This window comes from Tasmannia lanceolata, unplaced genomic scaffold (assembly GCF_043159265.1).
Source record: "Tasmannia lanceolata isolate RefF3 unplaced genomic scaffold, GAP_Taslan_0.1 ptg000015l, whole genome shotgun sequence".
NCBI classification, from domain to species: domain Eukaryota; kingdom Viridiplantae; phylum Streptophyta; class Magnoliopsida; order Canellales; family Winteraceae; genus Tasmannia; species Tasmannia lanceolata.
The window spans coordinates 33040176-33059343 of NW_027518692.1; the positions used below are offsets into that span (position 1 = coordinate 33040176).

The window sequence follows — 19168 nt, forward strand, 5'->3', positions numbered from 1 at the left end:
TCTAGCTGTATTTCATTAGGATATATTGGAGTCTTTTCCGGGGGAAGTCTTTTTATTTAAAAATTAATTTGATCTGATGAATAACAAAAATTAAAAATCATACTTTGGATTTTGTGGTTGGTGTGGGTAGTGTGCGTGAGGGGAATTCTATTGCGCCTTTGTTTGTTGAAGCTGTTAGCCTCCACTTTTGTGTTATTTTTACTTGATATGTTCAGAAATATTAAAACATGGTATCTATAAATTTCAAGTGAAAAATTAGTTCATTTATGATGTCGAACACTTGGGTTATGGACCAAATCATAGTTACTAGAAGCAAGCATGGGTACGAGAACTGTGTACAGGGTTCTACTAAAAATTTCTGAAGCATTTTAAGTTTTAAGACATTTTTTGAGAGAAAAATATAACTACAAGTATGAGTTCAAAATTGGGATCTCAAAAAAGCACCAATACATATCATTTCCTGATGACCATTGACGTAAACAAAAATATAAAATGATGACCATTGACATATCACTAACCAAATTCTTATGGTATTCCCTGCAAACGCATTCATAATGACAACCAACTTTAAAGTTCTAGAAGGACCAAAATATCTGTCATTTTTTAGCATTAAACATCGAGTTGAAGTGACAACAAAGTTCCAAACAACCAAACCGCATGACAAACAAAAAAAAACTTATGTGAGTACATAACAATTGAAGGCTTTAAGCCACAAAAAGCAAGTCTAGCAAAACCAAATGATAAAAGGGGGAATGGTATCCTTCAAAAAAAGAAAGAAGAGGGAACGGTGAGAAAAGCGACACTTATGTCATAGGCATCTTTCCCTTGGAACCATTAACTGCATTACTCATATCTCTATTGCATCCTCCTAGACTCTGAGCTACTTCTAGTTGCTTGAGCACTTCTTGCAAAAAATGAAGAAGGCATATTGCAACTGTCGAATTGTGGTGCTAGTGATGGTGGAAAAGCAAGATACTGGAATCTATTGGCAGAACAGGACCCAGGCCATGAAATATGCCGTTGAATCCTTAAGTGTTGACTTCAAAGTGGCTACATCATCGATGTCTGGCCATGTAGCATCACCTAACTGAACCACAGCGTCATCAATAGTATGAACCTTTGGATTAGTATCACAATTCACCGATTCCTATGAGCACCTTTAATGCATTCTTCATTTCTATACCTTGAAATCAATTTCAAATTAGAATGAAATAAACACGAAATTGCTTGCCCTTAGTGAAGTTAACCTATTTCTCTTCACATTGAATGAAACTGCATGTACTCCAACACCACTTTGCTGATGAGGTGCTAATGGATTGAGAATGAATCTTATAAACTACATCTCTTAGCTTAGGAGTATCTCTCCCATGATATCACCACGATTCTAAAACTGGATTTCTTGGATTTTTCACATCCCGCTGAGCAATTAAAGTAGAGAATGTCCCCCATTTTATTGCAAAATTAATGAATTGGGCTTGTAGAATTCATCATATCTTGCTACTTTACTCTGTGCTTCCGTGAGACCATTTATAACAGCATTATCATGAGGCCACCTGCCTCTTGTAGCTGGAAAAGCAAGGTATGCAGGATCTTAAAACTTTGGGGTGAGGGCTATTGTTAACAGAATTGGGAAGCGAAAAGTCCCGGAGGTGTTAGAGAGATTGCAACGAAGTATTAAGAGGAATGGGGTGGCCATTTATTGGCACCGGAGAAGTCACTTCTACTGTATTGGGGATTAGTTCATGATTGTAGTCTATCATCATCCATGCCTTGAAGACTTGCCAGAACCTATCATTGTCACTTCATTATCTTTCGAAGTTTATGACATGGAGGTTCAAATGACGGGAATTCGCTGGCATTACCTAGTTTGTTGGTGATGACGTTCTCTGATCGAGTGTTTGTGACCAGATATGGTACAGTTACGAAGGTTTCACAAGGACTTGGTTTGGCACATTGCAGACATTTACTCAACGAAATCAAATTCTTCTTATACGGAGGGAACTAATATGATTCAACAATCTTAGAAATCAGACTCAGTTGTTTTATATTGGACAAATGTTATTTTTTTTCTTTTATTTAAGATTTTCTTTGGATTTAGTGTCATTTATTTATTCAAGCTCAAACTCATCACTAAAGTAATTGACAAGAGAACCCTCCCTCCCGCTTGCGTCCAAGGTACAGCCTTCTCTCCCGCTCTCATTCTCTTCTATTCCTTCTTCCTCCCCTCCCTTCTGTTCTTTCGTTTTTTTCTTTCCCTTTTCTTCTCTTTCTCCCCATCTTCACCTCTCGAAACTGAAATGGCCAAAATGCATACCAAAATCAAAATGCATACCGAAACTGAAATTGTAAGAGTATGTGTTACATAATTATATTTATTTGATTTGCATGCGAAATATGAAGCATGTGTTACATATAAATATTTATACAGAATTATTAGACATGTGCACCAGTGCATGTCACTAGGTGTTTGATGATAAACCATTATGGATGGTTGTCATGTGATGGTTTCTAAGTGTGTATTTGTGATTCTTCTAGCATTTCCTAAAGTTTCATCTGCATATTCTATCATTTGGATATGTTTCTGTATGTTCGTGAATTTGGATATGTTTCTGTATGTTTCGTGATTTTACAGGATTTCCACTGAAATTTCCAACCGAAACCGAAATGTTGCCATTTCTGTTGCAACCGATACCGAAACAGGAACCAAAATATAACACCTTGTCCGAAAGGACTACAGTCTCTCTCTTACATTCCTCTTCGATCCCCCTATTTTCCTTCAAGGCTGGTGTACCCCGGCGGCCACCCCAGCCCCCTTTTCAACCATATTTTTTTTCACGTTTTTGCCCTGATTTAGTGATTTCTGATGCAGGACAACGTCTTCATTCTTCTTCTTTTTCCATATTCTAGTTGCTGTTACAGCATCACTACATCTCCTTTTCACCCTAGCTATAGCTGTCGCAGCCCATCTATTTCCTCCCCTTTATTTTCCTCATATTTTTCTCGCTTTCCATATTACTTCTCCCCACCTCATATTACTTCAGGCTGAGAGCAACCCCCCCCTCTCTCTCTCTCTCTCTCTCTCTCTCTGAGGCCTTCTACATCAAGGCGACCAAGGCATGAAGCCCAGCACACCGCTCCTATGCGTGGATCCTACCATCTCTATTTTCTGCAGCCTACTCTGTAAACCTTTCCCCTTTAAACTTTGACACCCTTATTGCCCTGACCACATCATCTACCAGTATTCCCTTCCATTCATTAGATGTTGATTGGGCTATAGTTAGGTTTATATCATAGATCCAATTATGTGATACTGTATTTGAGATTGTTTATTTTTCCATTAGCTGGCTGTTTTGTTTATGGACTTGTTTGTAACCTACATTGGGCTAAATTAATTTTTATTTGATGAATGAAATCTATAGTTCAGAATTTTAATGAATACCTTACCCTTGTTTAACTTGTTTTGGGAATGTATGTCTCTGTTGTTGTTTTTTTTTTTCTTTTGAAAATGAGTATGTTTTTGTTGTTATTGATCTAAATTCCATTTTATGCTCTTAAATTCTCAAAAAGTAAACTTTGAACCCTAGTTTTGCACAGCATAGAAGCCACGCGACTTAGCTTTTCACCTTCCAACAAACTTCTTGTTGCCATCTCAAATGACGGAGACACCTTTTTGGGGCTGTTTTCAAGGCCTCAATCAACTTAACTCAATTTGGATACCTTTAATGCATTGAATGGAAACCCATTGGCCATTAATGCTTTGAATCAAATCCCATTGGTCATTAACTGTTTTTTGTTATAAAGCCTTAGCCAATAGTTGTTAATTGTGGTTGTAGACCTCCTTTTACATCAATCTTTTTATCATCCACAAGAAAGCTGACACGTGGGGAAACCATGGGATCTTTTGTAGTGTTAAAGTATAAAAGATAAATAACGCCCTTCTTCCAACAGCTTAAGCTTTTTTTAGCGTAAGCTTTTGGAGAAGTTGGTTAGTTAACATGGTATCAAAGCCAAAGGCATGTAGTATTGTAGTTCGTTCTTTGATTATTTGGGCTCATTTGCCCGTTATTTTTCTGGTCGATTTTCATTGTTCGTATCATATTGTTCTATGTTCCCCTGGAGAGTCATCATTTCCTTTTATTATTTACAGTCATTTTTAATTCAGTTTGTTTTAATCAAGAAGGATATAATGGTTCATGTGAGGCCACAACATGTCTGTCAGCCGCAACATTAGCAGTCCACTTCATGTGATTGAAATCAGGCCTCACCACCCTGCGTAAAGGTCGCGAATCTCCACTATAATATTAGCTAGCTTCCAATGTCCAGGAGCCTTACCCACAGGCCATCCCAAGGCATTTTCTGAGTCACCTTCGATGATTAATGGCCCAGATCCGTGTTGAGCGAATCATTTGAGGCCCCAAAGAAGAGCTTTCACCTCCACCTCGTTTTTTAGTCGCAAATCCCTGCTAGACCCAAAGAGGATTGGATGATGTTTCCTTTATCGTCCCGGAAGATTCAGAATACCTTTCCCATAAAGTATTCTGAATTTCATATTTTCTTCTACGTACATTTCCTAAGTTCTATTATAAAAACATTAAAATAGTGTTGGATCTGTTTGTGGGTCTGTGTGCAGTAGTTAATATTTCTAACACTGACACATCTCCATGTCCAGTGTGATGTAAATTTGTATATTATTTGGGCTTGTCTAACAACAGCCTTTAAATATAACCACATCATCTCAGTTTATAGTTAGATTATTGAGTGCAGTTTTCTGCTGCAAATTAGTACTCTCAATGGACATGATTTTTCGGTCTGTTGCAAGGTTTAAAATTTCCGTTTCGGCAAGTGGATGAAACCGAAATTTTGGAACAACCAATAAAATTCGGAAAAAATAGAAATGGCTGAAATTTCGGTCCACATTTCAGAAATCTGGGCTGACACCGAATTCATAGTCAGGGTGTCTGCTTGTTGCATTTTTTATGCTCTTAGATTTTTTATGTCAGTGTGATGATCTTTATAAATGGTTTATTTTTGTTCTATATATACTGGAATACACTTTTCTTTCTGTTGGATACGGTGATGCCAATGTATTCAAGTGACTCTAGTTCCTGCTGTTGGAAATATTACTATTTAGTCTAAACCACTACTAATACAATTGCAGCCGATCAATGATCTGGATTTCCATCCTCAAAGTACTGTATTGATATCCGGGGCAAAAGATCACACCATAAAGTACAACTCTCATTCATAACTTTGATGTCTTTCTTTCTGCCATCTTTTCAGAATATCTTGTTGAGTGTGTTATTATCATATGGGGTGGATTATTATAATTGATAACTTGAGCATACTATAGTAATGGAAGTTTAGACTGATGGTAGACTTACTTTTTCTACTTATCTTTCTGGATGCTTAGAGCTTGTTAAAAGAAGCACTATATTTCCACAATGGGACAAGTTCATGCACGCATTGTACCACAAGTGGAGCCTAATGCTTTTTCAATATGCACTGAGTCTCTAGAGAAGATTGAGGCATTTCTATTTCGTCACAACTCTTTCGGGGGAAGTCCTATTTTTTTTAATTCGTGCTGGTTTCCATGATGGTCCAAAAGGGCAAACCTTTTTTGTTGGTCAATGTTCAAATGATAGAAATGACTGTCTTGTTTATAAAATATCTCGTCCCCGGGTTCCCGGGGCATGACCAATGATCTGACCATTCTTTATTGTTCTAAGGGTTGTCCATCTTTTCACAAGAGGTGGATTTTTTAAATTTACAAGTAGATGTTTTGTTGTGAACCTCTCATATTAGGTCTCTCACTTATGAGTGATTGTAAAAGTAGCTAGATGCCACTCATTGGGAGCTTTAAGGCTCCCTCACTTCTTTTTTTTTTTTTTTTGAAAAATGACATATTTCATTGATATTGGAATAGCATTGGGACCAGGAGTCCACTCTTGCATTACAGAATATCGAAGAGAACTGGAATGGGCATACCCAGGACCAGGAAAAAGAAATCATTAAAACAAAGCAAAATCCAATCACATATCTTTTCTTCCCTTCATCATTCCATTAACAATCTTCTTTTTAAGACTCCAAATGATTCTTTCTACATCCTCATTCCTCCCTTCAAAAAGCCCTATTAGATCTTCAGCCGGCTCACCTATGCCGAGCACTTCTCCAACTCCTCCATTATGTGTTGGATTTGGAAATCCGGCATGTCAATGAGAAGGTGCTACGAAATCCGATCCAAGAATTCAGGATTTTTTCGGTTGGCAATCCTCTCTTCCACCACCCGGATACCTACCACCTTGTTGTCTTCCCAATTCAGCCGTCTCGCATCCCTTTCTTCGCTTAACAGCAGTTTGAAGAAAGGGTGTTTGTACAACGGCGAATGGGTACCCTTGACCGAGTCCATCCCACAGAGCTCGTACATAGTGAATGGACGATCTTCAGCTTCTAGTTTAAATAATTTCCACTGCTTTCGGAGAAGATCTCCCGACATCTCTTTGTGGGTTGGATCATTGATGGAAGCCCTCTCTTTGTCGTAGGTCATCGACCTAATTCTCTTGAGGATGTTTTCTAGAACCAGAATCTCCATGAATAATCTTATATTCCTACCTCTAGAGCACGAAGAAGATTCGTTATCCATATCTGCTTGATTGAGGTTAAGAGAAATTTGCCCAGAAAACCTCGAGGCTCCAAAAGCTTACTTTTGCGCTTCTTACTCCTCTTCATGACTCTATACCCAGGATGCCCTAGAAGTCTTAAAAATCCCCCTATATAGTAAAGATAAGTAAGCAAAAATAAAGAGTAGTGTTCGCAGATCATGGTGACAGGTCGCTTAGGGTAGTGTGCTCCTCACAGGGAAAATATATGGCCCACTTCCCCCTTACCAAAAAATAATGGATTTGCAATTTAACCTAAAGGCCTCTCATCAGCAGAAAATACTAGAAGGTGGGTCCCCCCATCCAAACAGCCAAAGTCTTCTAATGACTGGGGGGAATTTATAGAGAATTAGCCGCAGGTGAAGCCAACCCTGGGTGGGTGGGTGATTAATTTAAGAGATTTTGGAAACCGACTATTGCTTTGCACCCTTATCGCTCCTGAGGACTTCTCCAGAAAGGTTGAACAAAGTTTTTCCTTTGATCTTGCCACCCTCGCCTTAAGTTTTATACCAAGATTGGTCTCGCCAGAAGAAATATTCCTTGCTCTTACTTGGTAACCACCTTTTTTGCTCATCTTGGTGGATAGATCCAGCCACGAAACTTTCCGTCTAGGGGCAGGAGGGTCGATTGACTCTGACCCTACTAGAGAAAGGCAGGATTGAGTAAGGCTCTTGCTTCCAGGTCCCATCACGGCAATCTCAAGACCTTTGTCAGATCCGACCTTGGGTAGCATGCTCTGGTCCGATTCAAAATTTGAATTCTGCAGGGGGCCTAGAGTTTGCCGGAAAGCAATCCCAGAGGTTTCAAATGGCCTTCAGCCAGGGACGATGTTGAGATGTCCAAACCAGCAGGACCCAAAGGGGATTTAGTCAAAGAATACTCGTCTGATTTTTCCGGGATTTCAATCCTAATGGAATAGACGTGATCTAGAATCCTAATTTTAACAAAGGGACCTGAAAATTTCCATCGGGGGCTAAGATTTTGGCCGAAACAAAACTCATATAGTTTTGATGACTGCCTTCCATCTTTGTTTCCAGGACCTTACCAAAAAGACTCCCTATAGCCTCCACTATAGATATAGCCCAAACGTGTAACTGGATACCATAGAAGCCCACAAAGGATCCTCTCCATGAATAAATTCCCTATTCCACGGTGAGAGGGAGAGCAAATGATTCCCAGAGCCTTAGGGCCCTTGGTGAGGATATGAGAGGCCTGCAGTTCTGATTCAAACATAAATAGGAACTCATCGTCCGCCAAGATACAGGGGCATTGTAGAGATGGAATATCCCAAAACTTTTGTGCCCATAGGGAGAGGTCCTCTAAAGATCCTTTGTGGTCTTTCTTTTTCCCTATCAGACATGCTTTAAGAGAGTCCATTCAGACTTCCACTTCCCTACCCGAGATGGTCAAAATCGAGTTACCTCCAATCTCATGTGAGATAATTTTACCAGTATCAAGCCATCGATTGCTCTCACCATAATCAATCTCCAGTCAAGGTGAAGGGCGAGCACGGGTAACCCAGATAGAAGAGCTTCTGATCCGTCCCCTCACTTATTAACTCCACACACAATCACATGTACATTCATATTTGGTAGCGCACACATATGTTGATGTGTACTTGTGTAGTACTTCTGTTTGTCTTGTGCTAGTGTACGGATTTTTAGTACCCGTCCTTCATTCTTCTTGAGCATTCCTATTCAATATAATGTAAGCCTTAAATGCTTTTCAGGTTCTTTGATTTTTCAAAAACAGTTGCAAAGAGAGCTTTCAGGGTTATCCAGGTTGCGCCTATCTCCGTACATGTATTCATTTTCTATAAATATCTTTTATGTATACATTAAGCTTGGTTTTATAAGTTTGGAATGACAGTTATTGCTTGATATTAATCTTGATGAGTCTTGTTGGGAAAATTGTCGCAGGATACCCATAATGTGAGGTCTGTTTCTTTTCATCCATCCGGGGAATTTCTTTTGGCAGGTATTTCCTGTATTAGCTGTTCTTCCTTCTCTTTCTTGAAAACTTTTGAATCTCAAATCAACTTGGCATTGGTTTATAACTAACTTAATAATGACCATAATGTTGTAAGCTAGTTGTTGGTTGGCATCCCAATTTTGTGACAGTTACTTTGATAAATCTTTTTGTAACCATTTCTTTTGGTCTATCAAACCTGAAGGTAGTTTATCAAGTTATCTTATTCCTCCTTGCCTGCAGTAGGAAAGAGTGTTATAGTCCGTATCCGTACTCACAGTAGGCTAGAGTTTTAGATCCTTCCGGCTCTCGCATGGTTTAGTAAACGTCCGCTGTCTTTAGTAGTTTCAATCCCTCCGGTCACAAGCTGTGGTATAATCTCTCTGTCCCTTGCCCCGTTCCTATAGTCCATTAGTAGTCCCTATCCATCTCCCCCTGCCTATGTCAGGCACTAGTCCTGCCTATCCCCCGGCAAGGTACTAGGAAATTTGTGATCCTGGCTACAAGACCGATTGCAAGTTGATGAAATTCAGAAATCGTTTGGTTTCCTATCATTTTCTACTTCACTACAATTTTCTGATTCTTAACTTCATAGCTATGTTACAATTAAGTTGCCAATTGCCATCTTATACATTTTTCTAGTCCATTTCATTTAGGCCCTGTTTGGATTGCAGGAATTTTCTGGAAAAGTTTAGAAAGGAAAATATTTCTAAAAGTTCCTACTTTTTTAACACACAAAAAAAATAAAAATAAATGGACCAACCCTGTTAATTTCTTTTTAGAGGGACATTCAATTTATGATAATATCCCTCTAAATTAACCATAATCATATTGCAGGAGTTTTCTAGAAAAGTTTAGAAACGAAAAATATTTCTAGAAGTCCCAACTTTTTACACATAAAAAAAGATGACTTGAACTAACTCATTCCAAATTTTATTTAGAGGAGCCTTCAATTTATGTCAATATCCCTTTAAATTAACTATAACCATGTCATTACCCTCTAAGTTGTGGAAAGAAAAAAATTCCCAAGAAATTTTTTTCAATCAGAAATGTTTTTCTTGCAATCCAAACAGGGCCTTAGTGCAAAGTATAAGCATGAAATATGCCCATGAAAAAAAAACATGAAATATGTTATCTTGTCTCTTTGAAATCAAATTAAACGACATTGTCCTTGCCTATGGCAAGAGTTCATTATTATTTTGTAGAATTTTCTCTCATGCAGCACTATTCTTTTATTGGTTCATTGGCTAATTATGAGAGTTTAACACATTTACAGGGACAGATCATCCAATTGCCCATTTGTATGATATCAATACTTTCCAGTGTTACCTATCGTCAAATGTGCAAGAAATAAATAGTAATGGTTCTATCAACCAGGCATGTTGGTTCATTTCTTTAAATCTAACCGGTGAATCGACCTTCTACCCTTTTTATTTCAGAAAATTCACAGTCCATGTTGCAGATAATCCAAGTCATTTGAATAATAAGTTTATTTAGACATATTTGTTTGTTTAGGTGCGATATTCATCTACCGGTGGCTTGTACGTGACGGCCTCCAAGGATGGTGCTATTCGGGTATGGGATGGTGTAACTGCCCAGTGTGTGCGCTCTATTATTGGGGCACATGGTTCCACTGAAGCTACAAGTGCAAGTTTTACCAAGGACCAGAGGTGAATGAGTCATTCTAGTTAACCATATGAACTTGTTTTAGTAATTTTATACCAGAAATGATATATGTGATACCAATCTGTTTTATGCCATGTGGATAATATATATTAGTCAAGCTATGGTGCCTGATTTACAGTCTATTATCAATTACTATTTGCAATGTATACTCAGATCATGCTGTCTAGATATGTTATGCTTGGTATACTGTTTAGAACAGGTTCCTCTGTAACATTTTATTAACGAATTATATATTGTAGCATACTACAAGTTAAGAATAGCACAACATATACCTAAATACACCTTATAAAAAAAATTGGAAGATGATTTATGATGAAATAAAGGAGTGAGGAACGTGTATGTGAGAGACCACACATTTATAGGGAAAACCTAGGTGTTAAGGCTAGGAGGTGGGGCCTTCTTGGATTTTGCAAATCATGCATTTTTTAATTTAAATCCTGACAATGCACACTATGAGTCTTTTCACATCAAGGCTAGTTATATACTCAATCCAATTTCGTCATTTGTGATTATAATTCACCACCGAGCTGTAGACACCCCATTTTGTCAAGATCGTACTAATATCCACACGTGCCCACAAAAGGTACACACGTGTTCCATACTTGTTTAGTGATATTTGATTATTACAAACCTTTTGTACATTTTCCAATATAATATATACAAATAGATAATAATTCTGCAATTTAACCATCAGCCTTCCATAAACCTTCTGTGTGTTTAGTCATAATAAAACCACTAGAAGGGGCTGTTCATAGTAGAGAAATGGGTGAATCTATAACCTCCTACATAAAAATCATATTTTTGCAACTAGACAAGCTGATAACCAAGAGTAAACACATGCTTTATACATGGAGAGGGGGGCCTTCTTGGATTTAGCAAATCATGCATTTTTTAAATTTAAATCCTGGCAGTGCCCCTAGGTGCAAGCTAGTGCCCTATAACACTCAATGCACACTGTGAGTCTTTTCACATCAAGGCTAGTTATATACTCAATCCAATTTCGTCATTTGAGATTATAATTCACCACCGAGCTGTAGACACCCCATTTTGTCAAGATCGTACTAATATCCACACTAGCCCACATAAGGTACACACGTGTTCCATACTTGTTTAGTGATTTTTGATTATTGGAAACCTTTTGTACTTTTTCTAATATAATATATATAATAGATAATAATTATGCAATTTAACCATCAGCCCTCCTATAAAGCTTCTCTGTTCTTTAGTCATAAAACCACTAGAAGGGGCCGTTCATAGTAGAGAAATGGGTGAATCTATAATCTCCTCATAAAAATCATATTTTTGCAACTAGACAAGTTGATAACCAAGAGTAAACACACGCTTTATACATGGAGAGGGGGAAAGTGTTGGTACTTCTTTTTAGGGATTTCTTAATGAGACTTTGACTCTCCCCATTTAATCATTGACTTAGTAGAGTTGGGTTGGAATTACTATGGGAAGTTTTACCCCGAGTTCGAGATTTAAAGCTGTTGCAGTATGAATATGTTTTAGTGGTTTATTTTATGTTTTAGTGATTAGTTTTTGGGTTATGCTAGGACCCATCACGGACCACGGTTAATGCTTTCACTGTAATTTTTTCTCAAAACATGTATATGTGAAGCTATAGATTTCATGGGGCTTGACTTCCAAATCCTTCAACTCGTTTCCTTTCTACTCCTTACCTCCTCTCTATTCTACATCTTGTGTGATATTCTCCAAGACTATCCTTCTTTCTTTATTTTAATAAAAACATTGCATTCCAGGATGTTTCCTTTCATACATATTTTGTCATCTGTTGTTTGCACAAAAGATTATGGCAGCTGATATCCACACTACCATATTTTGATAATGGCACTAGGCTCTTTGTTTTACACTCTTTTAATTAGCTTTTAATAGCTGTTACAAAGTGAGTAGTACCATTATCAAAATTTGGTACTGCAGATAACAGTCCCCAAGATTATTTATGAATTTTAACGTTATCAATCTATCCAGTTAGGACACGATTGAAAAGTTTCACGTGACAGTTTATTTTGTGATTTATTATCTATTCTTCCTAAACATTCTTTATGTAACTTGAATCTCTAGGTTTGTTCTTTCTTGTGGGAAGGATTCAACTGCGAAGCTGTGGGAAGTGGGCACTGGAAGACTAGTCAAGCAATATACTGGAGCTATACATACACAATTGCGTTGCCAGGTCGGTAGATCTCTCCAAAATCTTCTTTTGGAAACCTTATAGAAGTTGGTGCATGAATGTTGCCTTTTTTTATTTTCAGAAAGTCATTTGGATACTGCTTAAACATCAAACTCATGATGGGAGGATTCACTTCTCCCAATGACTAAACTGCATAATTGAGTTGCTGGCTTTTCAATCAGGAATCTTCCGAATTTCTTCCAAACAAATTGAGTCCCTCCTTTGCGTCTCTGTTACAAGTTTGAAGACAACTTGTTTTAGAACTCTCAAACAAATGAAAATGAGTTTTTCATGCATCAGTCTACTATCTTTTCAAATAGCCTTATTCAAATTATTGGACAAAAATTACTTGCTTAGAATGTCTGGTGACAAAAATGTAATAGATGAGCCATTAAAAAAATGCAGTAAATGGGAAATTTCTGTTTGGAAATTTACTTTGCCAGAAAATCTCATAAGAAACAGTGATTTAATGAGATTTTTAGCTAGGAGATTTTGGAAAAAAGAAAAATGCCACTTTTTAAAATCAATTAGCAAAGTCTTCGGTGCGAGTTGTGACCAATGTGGAAAATTGAAAATTGAAAATGTATACCGTAGGTTGGAAAGGGCCCACTTTGATAAGGATGATTCTTGCCCCAAAAGATTAGTAGCTCTTTTCCATGTCCCCAAATTGTTTTCTATACTCCTTATCACTGGTTCCTATTGTGGTTTTGATGAAGACCCTATGCAAAGAGCACCACAAAGGTACTTAATTGGAAGCTAAGAAGCACGGGTACTCTCCGGAGGCCCACGCACCCGTGTCGGGTGAGTATATGGTGCGGGTGCTCTTGGGTACTCTTTGGGTGCGTACTCGGTACCACCCAAGCAAAACAAAAATCCAGTTTGGGGGTTTGTGTACGTATCGAGTGCGCATTCAGTTCGAATTAAATCAAAAATTAAATATTTACAATAGAGTGGCTGTCCCATTTAACAAAAGGGGGGTGGGTTGAATATATCAAAATATCTAATATATATAAATATATATCCCGTAATTAAAAACCTAACAACTTAGAAGTAACATTAGATTTTGGTGAAGTAATATTAGATTTTGATGATGTTATTTTATTTGATTGTTCTCTAATTAAATTGTTTGAATTCTTTAACAAAATATTTAATTTTTTTATTTTTATAAATATATAATAAAATATAAAAATATGTTATATTCAATGTACCCTCAACGTACCCAGCTCCTTTTTTTTAAAAATCGCGTATCCACATACTCGTATCGTGTCGTACCCACACCCCGTACCCGTATCTGTGCTTCATTGATTGGAAGTTACTCGGCTTTACACCCTAAATATCAGCTAGGATGCTAGTCCATCTCCTTCAATGATTATGCCAACTAGCAAGCTTTTATAGAGGTTTATTTTAGGATCTATGCAAAAATTGTTTGCCTCCTCTTCCATGTCATTACAAAAAACTACTTTCACTGGCAATAAAAATGTGAAATTGATGGAACATCTGTATTACCTTGATACTCTTCAATCTGTTCAAGTATAAAACTTAACACTTACATGAGACCATGACCAAAATTGAGGAGTGGGGACCCCTTTACTCAATCCCTATTGAGCTTTGAAAATGACCCACGAAGATGCTATTGATTAAAATATAGAACACGTTGTTGAGATACCGGAGAGAAACCAGTTTGACAAAACAATCCTAATCATCATGTAAGGAAATTTCATTCTACATAATCATAGACCGTCAGGTGTACCTTGTAAATTACTCCCTCCTTTCCTTCCTGATGTCTAGAGTCTATATAGTAGATGGTGATAAGTACTCGTCTAGGATTTGTCTTCCATCCATAGAGGTGCTTTGCACCGGTGAAATGATTTCTGGCAAGAGCCTCTTTATTACGAGAGAGGGAGGTATTTTTCCACAATCTTTTATAGACTTCCAACCAAACTAATGTACCTATAGGTAGGGCTGCAACTCGGGTCGGGCGGGTCGGGTTTTGGAGAACCCAACCCTACTCGAGAAATATCTCGGGTCGGGTCGGGTCGGGTTTTTTATCGGAAAACCCACGATTCCCAAACCCGGCCCTACCCATGATAAATCTCGGGTCAGTTCGGGTCGGGTCGGGTTTTTTCACGTTGACGCAATTTTTTAAGGAAAATTCTTGTTTGGCAATGCAACTCAACTCATAGAAGCAGAAATTACACTCACATTACACTTGAATCAAACAATGATGTAATTACACTCACATTACACTTGAATCAAACAATGCTGTAATCAAACAATGTTGTAATTACAATCAAACAATGCTGAATCAAACACTTGAATCAACTCAACTCATAGAAGCAGAAATTACACTCAAGTACAATAACAGTGGGTGCGTGGGTTTTCACTTTTAACTTTTAACTAACAATAGAAAAAAATGTACATACTATAACTTATGTAACTCAAGTCGGGTCGGGTCGGGCCCCTTCAAACCCGGCTCGACCCAAGATTCATGCGGGCTTTTGAATGCTCAACCCGGCTCGACCCGAAACCCATGAAACCTGAACCCAACCCAGGCTATTTTCGGGTCGGGTCGATGCGGGTCCGGTAAAACCCGGCTCGAGTTGCAGCCCTACCTATAGGCTTTCACTTTCACCACCTTTTCTTTCTTTTTTTTTGAAAATTGACAAATTTCATTAATATTAAGTTGGCAATCGGGACCAGTAGTCCCATCTTGCAATTACAAAATATTAAGGCGGACTGGACCGACAATCCGGATCCAGTCCAAAGAGATAAGTAAATCATAAGTATTGGTTTGAATACATCCCTGAACTACACAAAAGGAATCCCTATCCTGCACAAAAGACAAAAAAAACCATATGCTGTACATCTTCTTACGTCCACAAAATATGTACCACCTAAAACAACATGAATCCACCACACACTACTTGACCAGCCTCCAGGGGTCTTGGAGCATCATCTCGCAAGGCTGTGGTAATCCCCCAACTAGACTGAATTCTTTCAAGATCCTCCCTCCCCAAAAAACTATGAGAGTGATCAACATATTCTCATTATAAGGGATTGACTCCAGCATCTCTGGTTAGATCATTCTTGGTTCCGGCTTCCACTCTTCCTACAACCATTACCTCAAGAAGGGATCAGTTTTTACTAGGGGTTTTTTAACATCAAATTATGGGTCATCCTTTTTGGCTTTCTCGATTATGCCCACTGCAGATCTCGCTTGCATCGACCGGAACATTTCTCTAGTCTTTCGTATGTTTTCTTTATATGACATCCCTAATGCATCACCCATTGTCAAGAAGTTATCAAAACCTTGCAATTCTGGGTTCCCCGATTCACCCTCAGTGCTCAAAACCAAAATTCCTTTTCCTTTATCTAACTTAGCCGGTGTCTTAGACTGCTGTAGCTGACCCTGTTTATCCCTTGGACTTCCTAACCCTCAACCCTAAACATCTTCATCCAGACTTGTTCGCTTTGATTCCAAGCTAGCAATCGCTGATTGTTTTTCCTCCTCTCATAAACGTCTTCGTGTTCGTCTTTCCTTTTCCAGTAACTTACCGCAGATGGGCAGATTGCGAAGGAGTGTATGAGTTCCTCCTCACTATTCATCGTAAGCTGGGAAGAGGGGACACCCAAGCTTTGAGTTACTTCCTTTTCTTTCAAGCATTGCTTCTTAGTGGAGAGATTAGCACCTCAGTTGGCGTGGGAGATTCCTTCCTTGCCAATTTTTCATTATATTTTAAAGTTTTTAGGAGTTCCAAGTCTTCGTCCACCAAAGCGGGTCCCCCCCCCCACAAACTACTAGGGCCTTCGCAACAAATTTTTTCAGTCATAGCTGGACCAGAAGAGGGTTGAAGGATATTCAATTTGTGAAGGCTTTTTGAATGAGGCTTTTTCTTCCTAAGCCCACTTTTGGGATGTACACCCGCGAGTTTCCAACCAAAAGATGAAAGGCCGCCGCGGGTGGTCAAGATGCAGAAACTTGGTCCATAACCCTTTTTAGGTCTAAATTTGCGTCCACGTGTAGATTTAATATCCGGGCTCAGGTTTGATCTAAAAAATCTATTTTTCAATTTGAGTGATTTCCGCTCCCTAACCGATTTAAAGTTAGAAGATTCCACAATATCATTTCTACCCGCCTTGCCCTGGAGCCACGTGGCACTCCCCTTTTTGACTTCGTAGAATACAGCAAGGTCACGGGTCCCAACAGCTGGGCCTTCCTACTCCCTGACAAGACAATGACAGGATCTGGGGAACCACAAGGGTAGGTAGGAATTTCAAATTTTGAAAGTGGGGCCACCGGATCCAATTCACGTCCGGTGACCATAGCCACAGAATCCGGTAAAGCCTCTGCCGGAGAGCCTTTATCAGAGAGAGATTGTTCGATATTCCCAAAAAGGGGAAAATTGTCTTTACTGCTGATCTCTCCCACAACCGACACGGCCAAGGAATTAATACTGTTTTCGGACACAACTTTGATTCCCACCGAATAAATGGTGGAATCTACCCTTAGATTAATGGCACGAGGGATAGCATTCCAAACAGGGGAAATAACCAGAGCAGAGGCAAAGGTCAGACAGTGAGAGTGATTACCGGACAGCTGGGTCTCAAGGACCTGACCCAGGTGCGATCCAAGAATTTCCACTGTGGCAGAGGACCACGCATGAAATGGGATATTATAAAACCTTAAACGGACAGTTCGAGCTCCCGAGTTATACCTCAGGGAACCAAGGTCTGAGGGAGGAAAGGAAATCCCCAAAAGCTTCCCCCCCTCGCCGAAGGATAGTCAAAGCTTGGGTCTCCGAAGAAAAGCAGAAGATGATCTCCACAGGATTGATGGCAATAGGTTTTTTCAGGTTAGGAATGGCCCAGAATTTCTTGGCCCAGTCCCAGATATACCAGAGCAGAGGCAAAGGTCAGACAGTGAGAGTGATTATCGGACAGCTGGGTCTCAAGGACTTGACCCAGGTGCGATCCAAGAATTTCCACCGTGGCAGAGGACCACGCATGAAGTGGGATATTATAAAACCTTAAACGAACAGTTCGAGCTCCCGAGTTATACGCAGGGAACCAAGGTCTGAGGGAGGAAAGGAAATCCTCAAAAGCTTCCCCCCCCTCGCCGAAGGATAGTCAAAGCTTGGGTCTCCGAAGAAAAGCGGAAGATGATCTCCACAGGATTGATGGCAATAGGTTTTTCCAGGTCAGGAATGGCCCATAATTTCTTGGCCCAGTCCTAGATATCCTCTAGGAGCCAGGATCCAGATTCCAGATTGCCAATAAGACATGTTTTAAGATATTTTTTCTTTCTTCCACCACCGACATCGGGATCTCCAGACAACCATCCTCTTCTTAGGGAGTCACTTGGGGTTGCTTCGGTGTCCAAACTAGATTTGAAATTTCATGATCACGAGGAAGCAAGCATTTTCTGCAAACGGTACGTGTGCCAAAGTTCCTGTAATTGCACTTTGAGCATAACCAGTCGCGCCCATTCGAGAATCCTCTGCGAGATGATTCCGCTGCTCGCCGACCAGGGAACTCCCTAACTCCAAACTCCAGTTTCCTTCCCCTAGTATCCCATTCCTCCAAACTTCCCAAAGAACCTGCATGTGATCTCCGTGGATACCATTGGGCCCAACGGGGTCTCTCCGAATTAGACTCCTGCCCAAAGGAAAATAAGAGTCTTCTACAATAGGGGTTAGAGATCCAAGCGAATCAAAAACTTCCATAACCGAATAGCCTCCATCTAGGCAGGCCAAATAGGGCTCCGAAACTCGCTCAAGGTTAAGTCCACAATCACATACTAATCTAGGATGTTGATGGAACCCCGAGGGTCCCGCCGGGAAAGTCCTCTGATCCCGGAAAACTTCCCTTATGGTCATACTTCCTGACCTCCCTTATTAGTCGAGTCACGACCTTTTCTTTCTTGTGAATAAAGAAGCTACCTTTTTTTTAATGGCTAGATATCATTAATAGAAGAAGAATATGGAAAGCCGCCCGAGATAGATGGGCAGAAACATAAAAAAAATGCAAAAAATAAAAAAGATACAAAAACTTCAAGGCAGAAGAAAATCGAAAAACTCGAGCTCTGGTTTTCGTGCTCCTTCCCTAGCTAGTCTACCTACCTCGTCATTTGCAAATCTTTTAACGTGGTGGAAAATCACGTCCGCCGCTCCAAAACGTTCCATGATCTCTCATCCATCCAACTCCCAAACCTCCAGAGGACCGACTTATTTTCTTTCAGCCACTTGATGACATTAAGAGTCTCCCTCCACAATAAGCTTATCCAAGTCAATGGACTCCTCTAACCTGAAGCCCTGCAAAACCACTTTGATTTCCGCCTCATTAAAATCCGCAAACCCGATGGGGCCTGAGAAAGCCCACAGCGTGGCTCCCGCCTCGTCTCTAAGGAGACCACCAACCCCAGATAGTCCTGGGTTACCGAAGTTGGAACTGTCAAAATATATCTTGGAAAAACCAGGAGGCGGAGGAGCCCATTGAGGGCCGCCCCGCTTAGCACTCTCACTACTAAAGCACATTAGCACACCTCCCTCCGGCCATACCAAAGATCACGAGTCGAAACAAACTTGAAACTAGGGAGGGATCTAGCCTAGAAATAGTCAGTGCGATTGCCATAGTGGAAGTGTGATGAGGGCTTTTTTCTTCCCCATTG

General features: G+C 39.6%; 1 protein-coding gene across 2 annotated transcripts in view; it reads left to right on the plus strand.

The window, feature by feature from the left end:
• Positions 1-19168, plus strand: part of LOC143846665 (Transducin/WD40 repeat-like superfamily protein) — a 31736-nt gene that overhangs the window by 10399 nt on the left and 2169 nt on the right. The window contains exons 7-12 of one of the 2 annotated variants that reach the window (XM_077355157.1): positions 5159-5229; positions 8386-8458; positions 8576-8633; positions 9901-10001; positions 10140-10294; positions 12396-12504. In XM_077355157.1, coding sequence (XP_077211272.1) covers positions 5159-5229; positions 8386-8458; positions 8576-8633; positions 9901-10001; positions 10140-10294; positions 12396-12504 — 567 coding nt within the window. The remainder of the gene's footprint in view (positions 1-5158; positions 5230-8385; positions 8459-8575; positions 8634-9900; positions 10002-10139; positions 10295-12395; positions 12505-19168) is intronic. The other variant, XM_077355158.1, reaches the window with a different exon arrangement.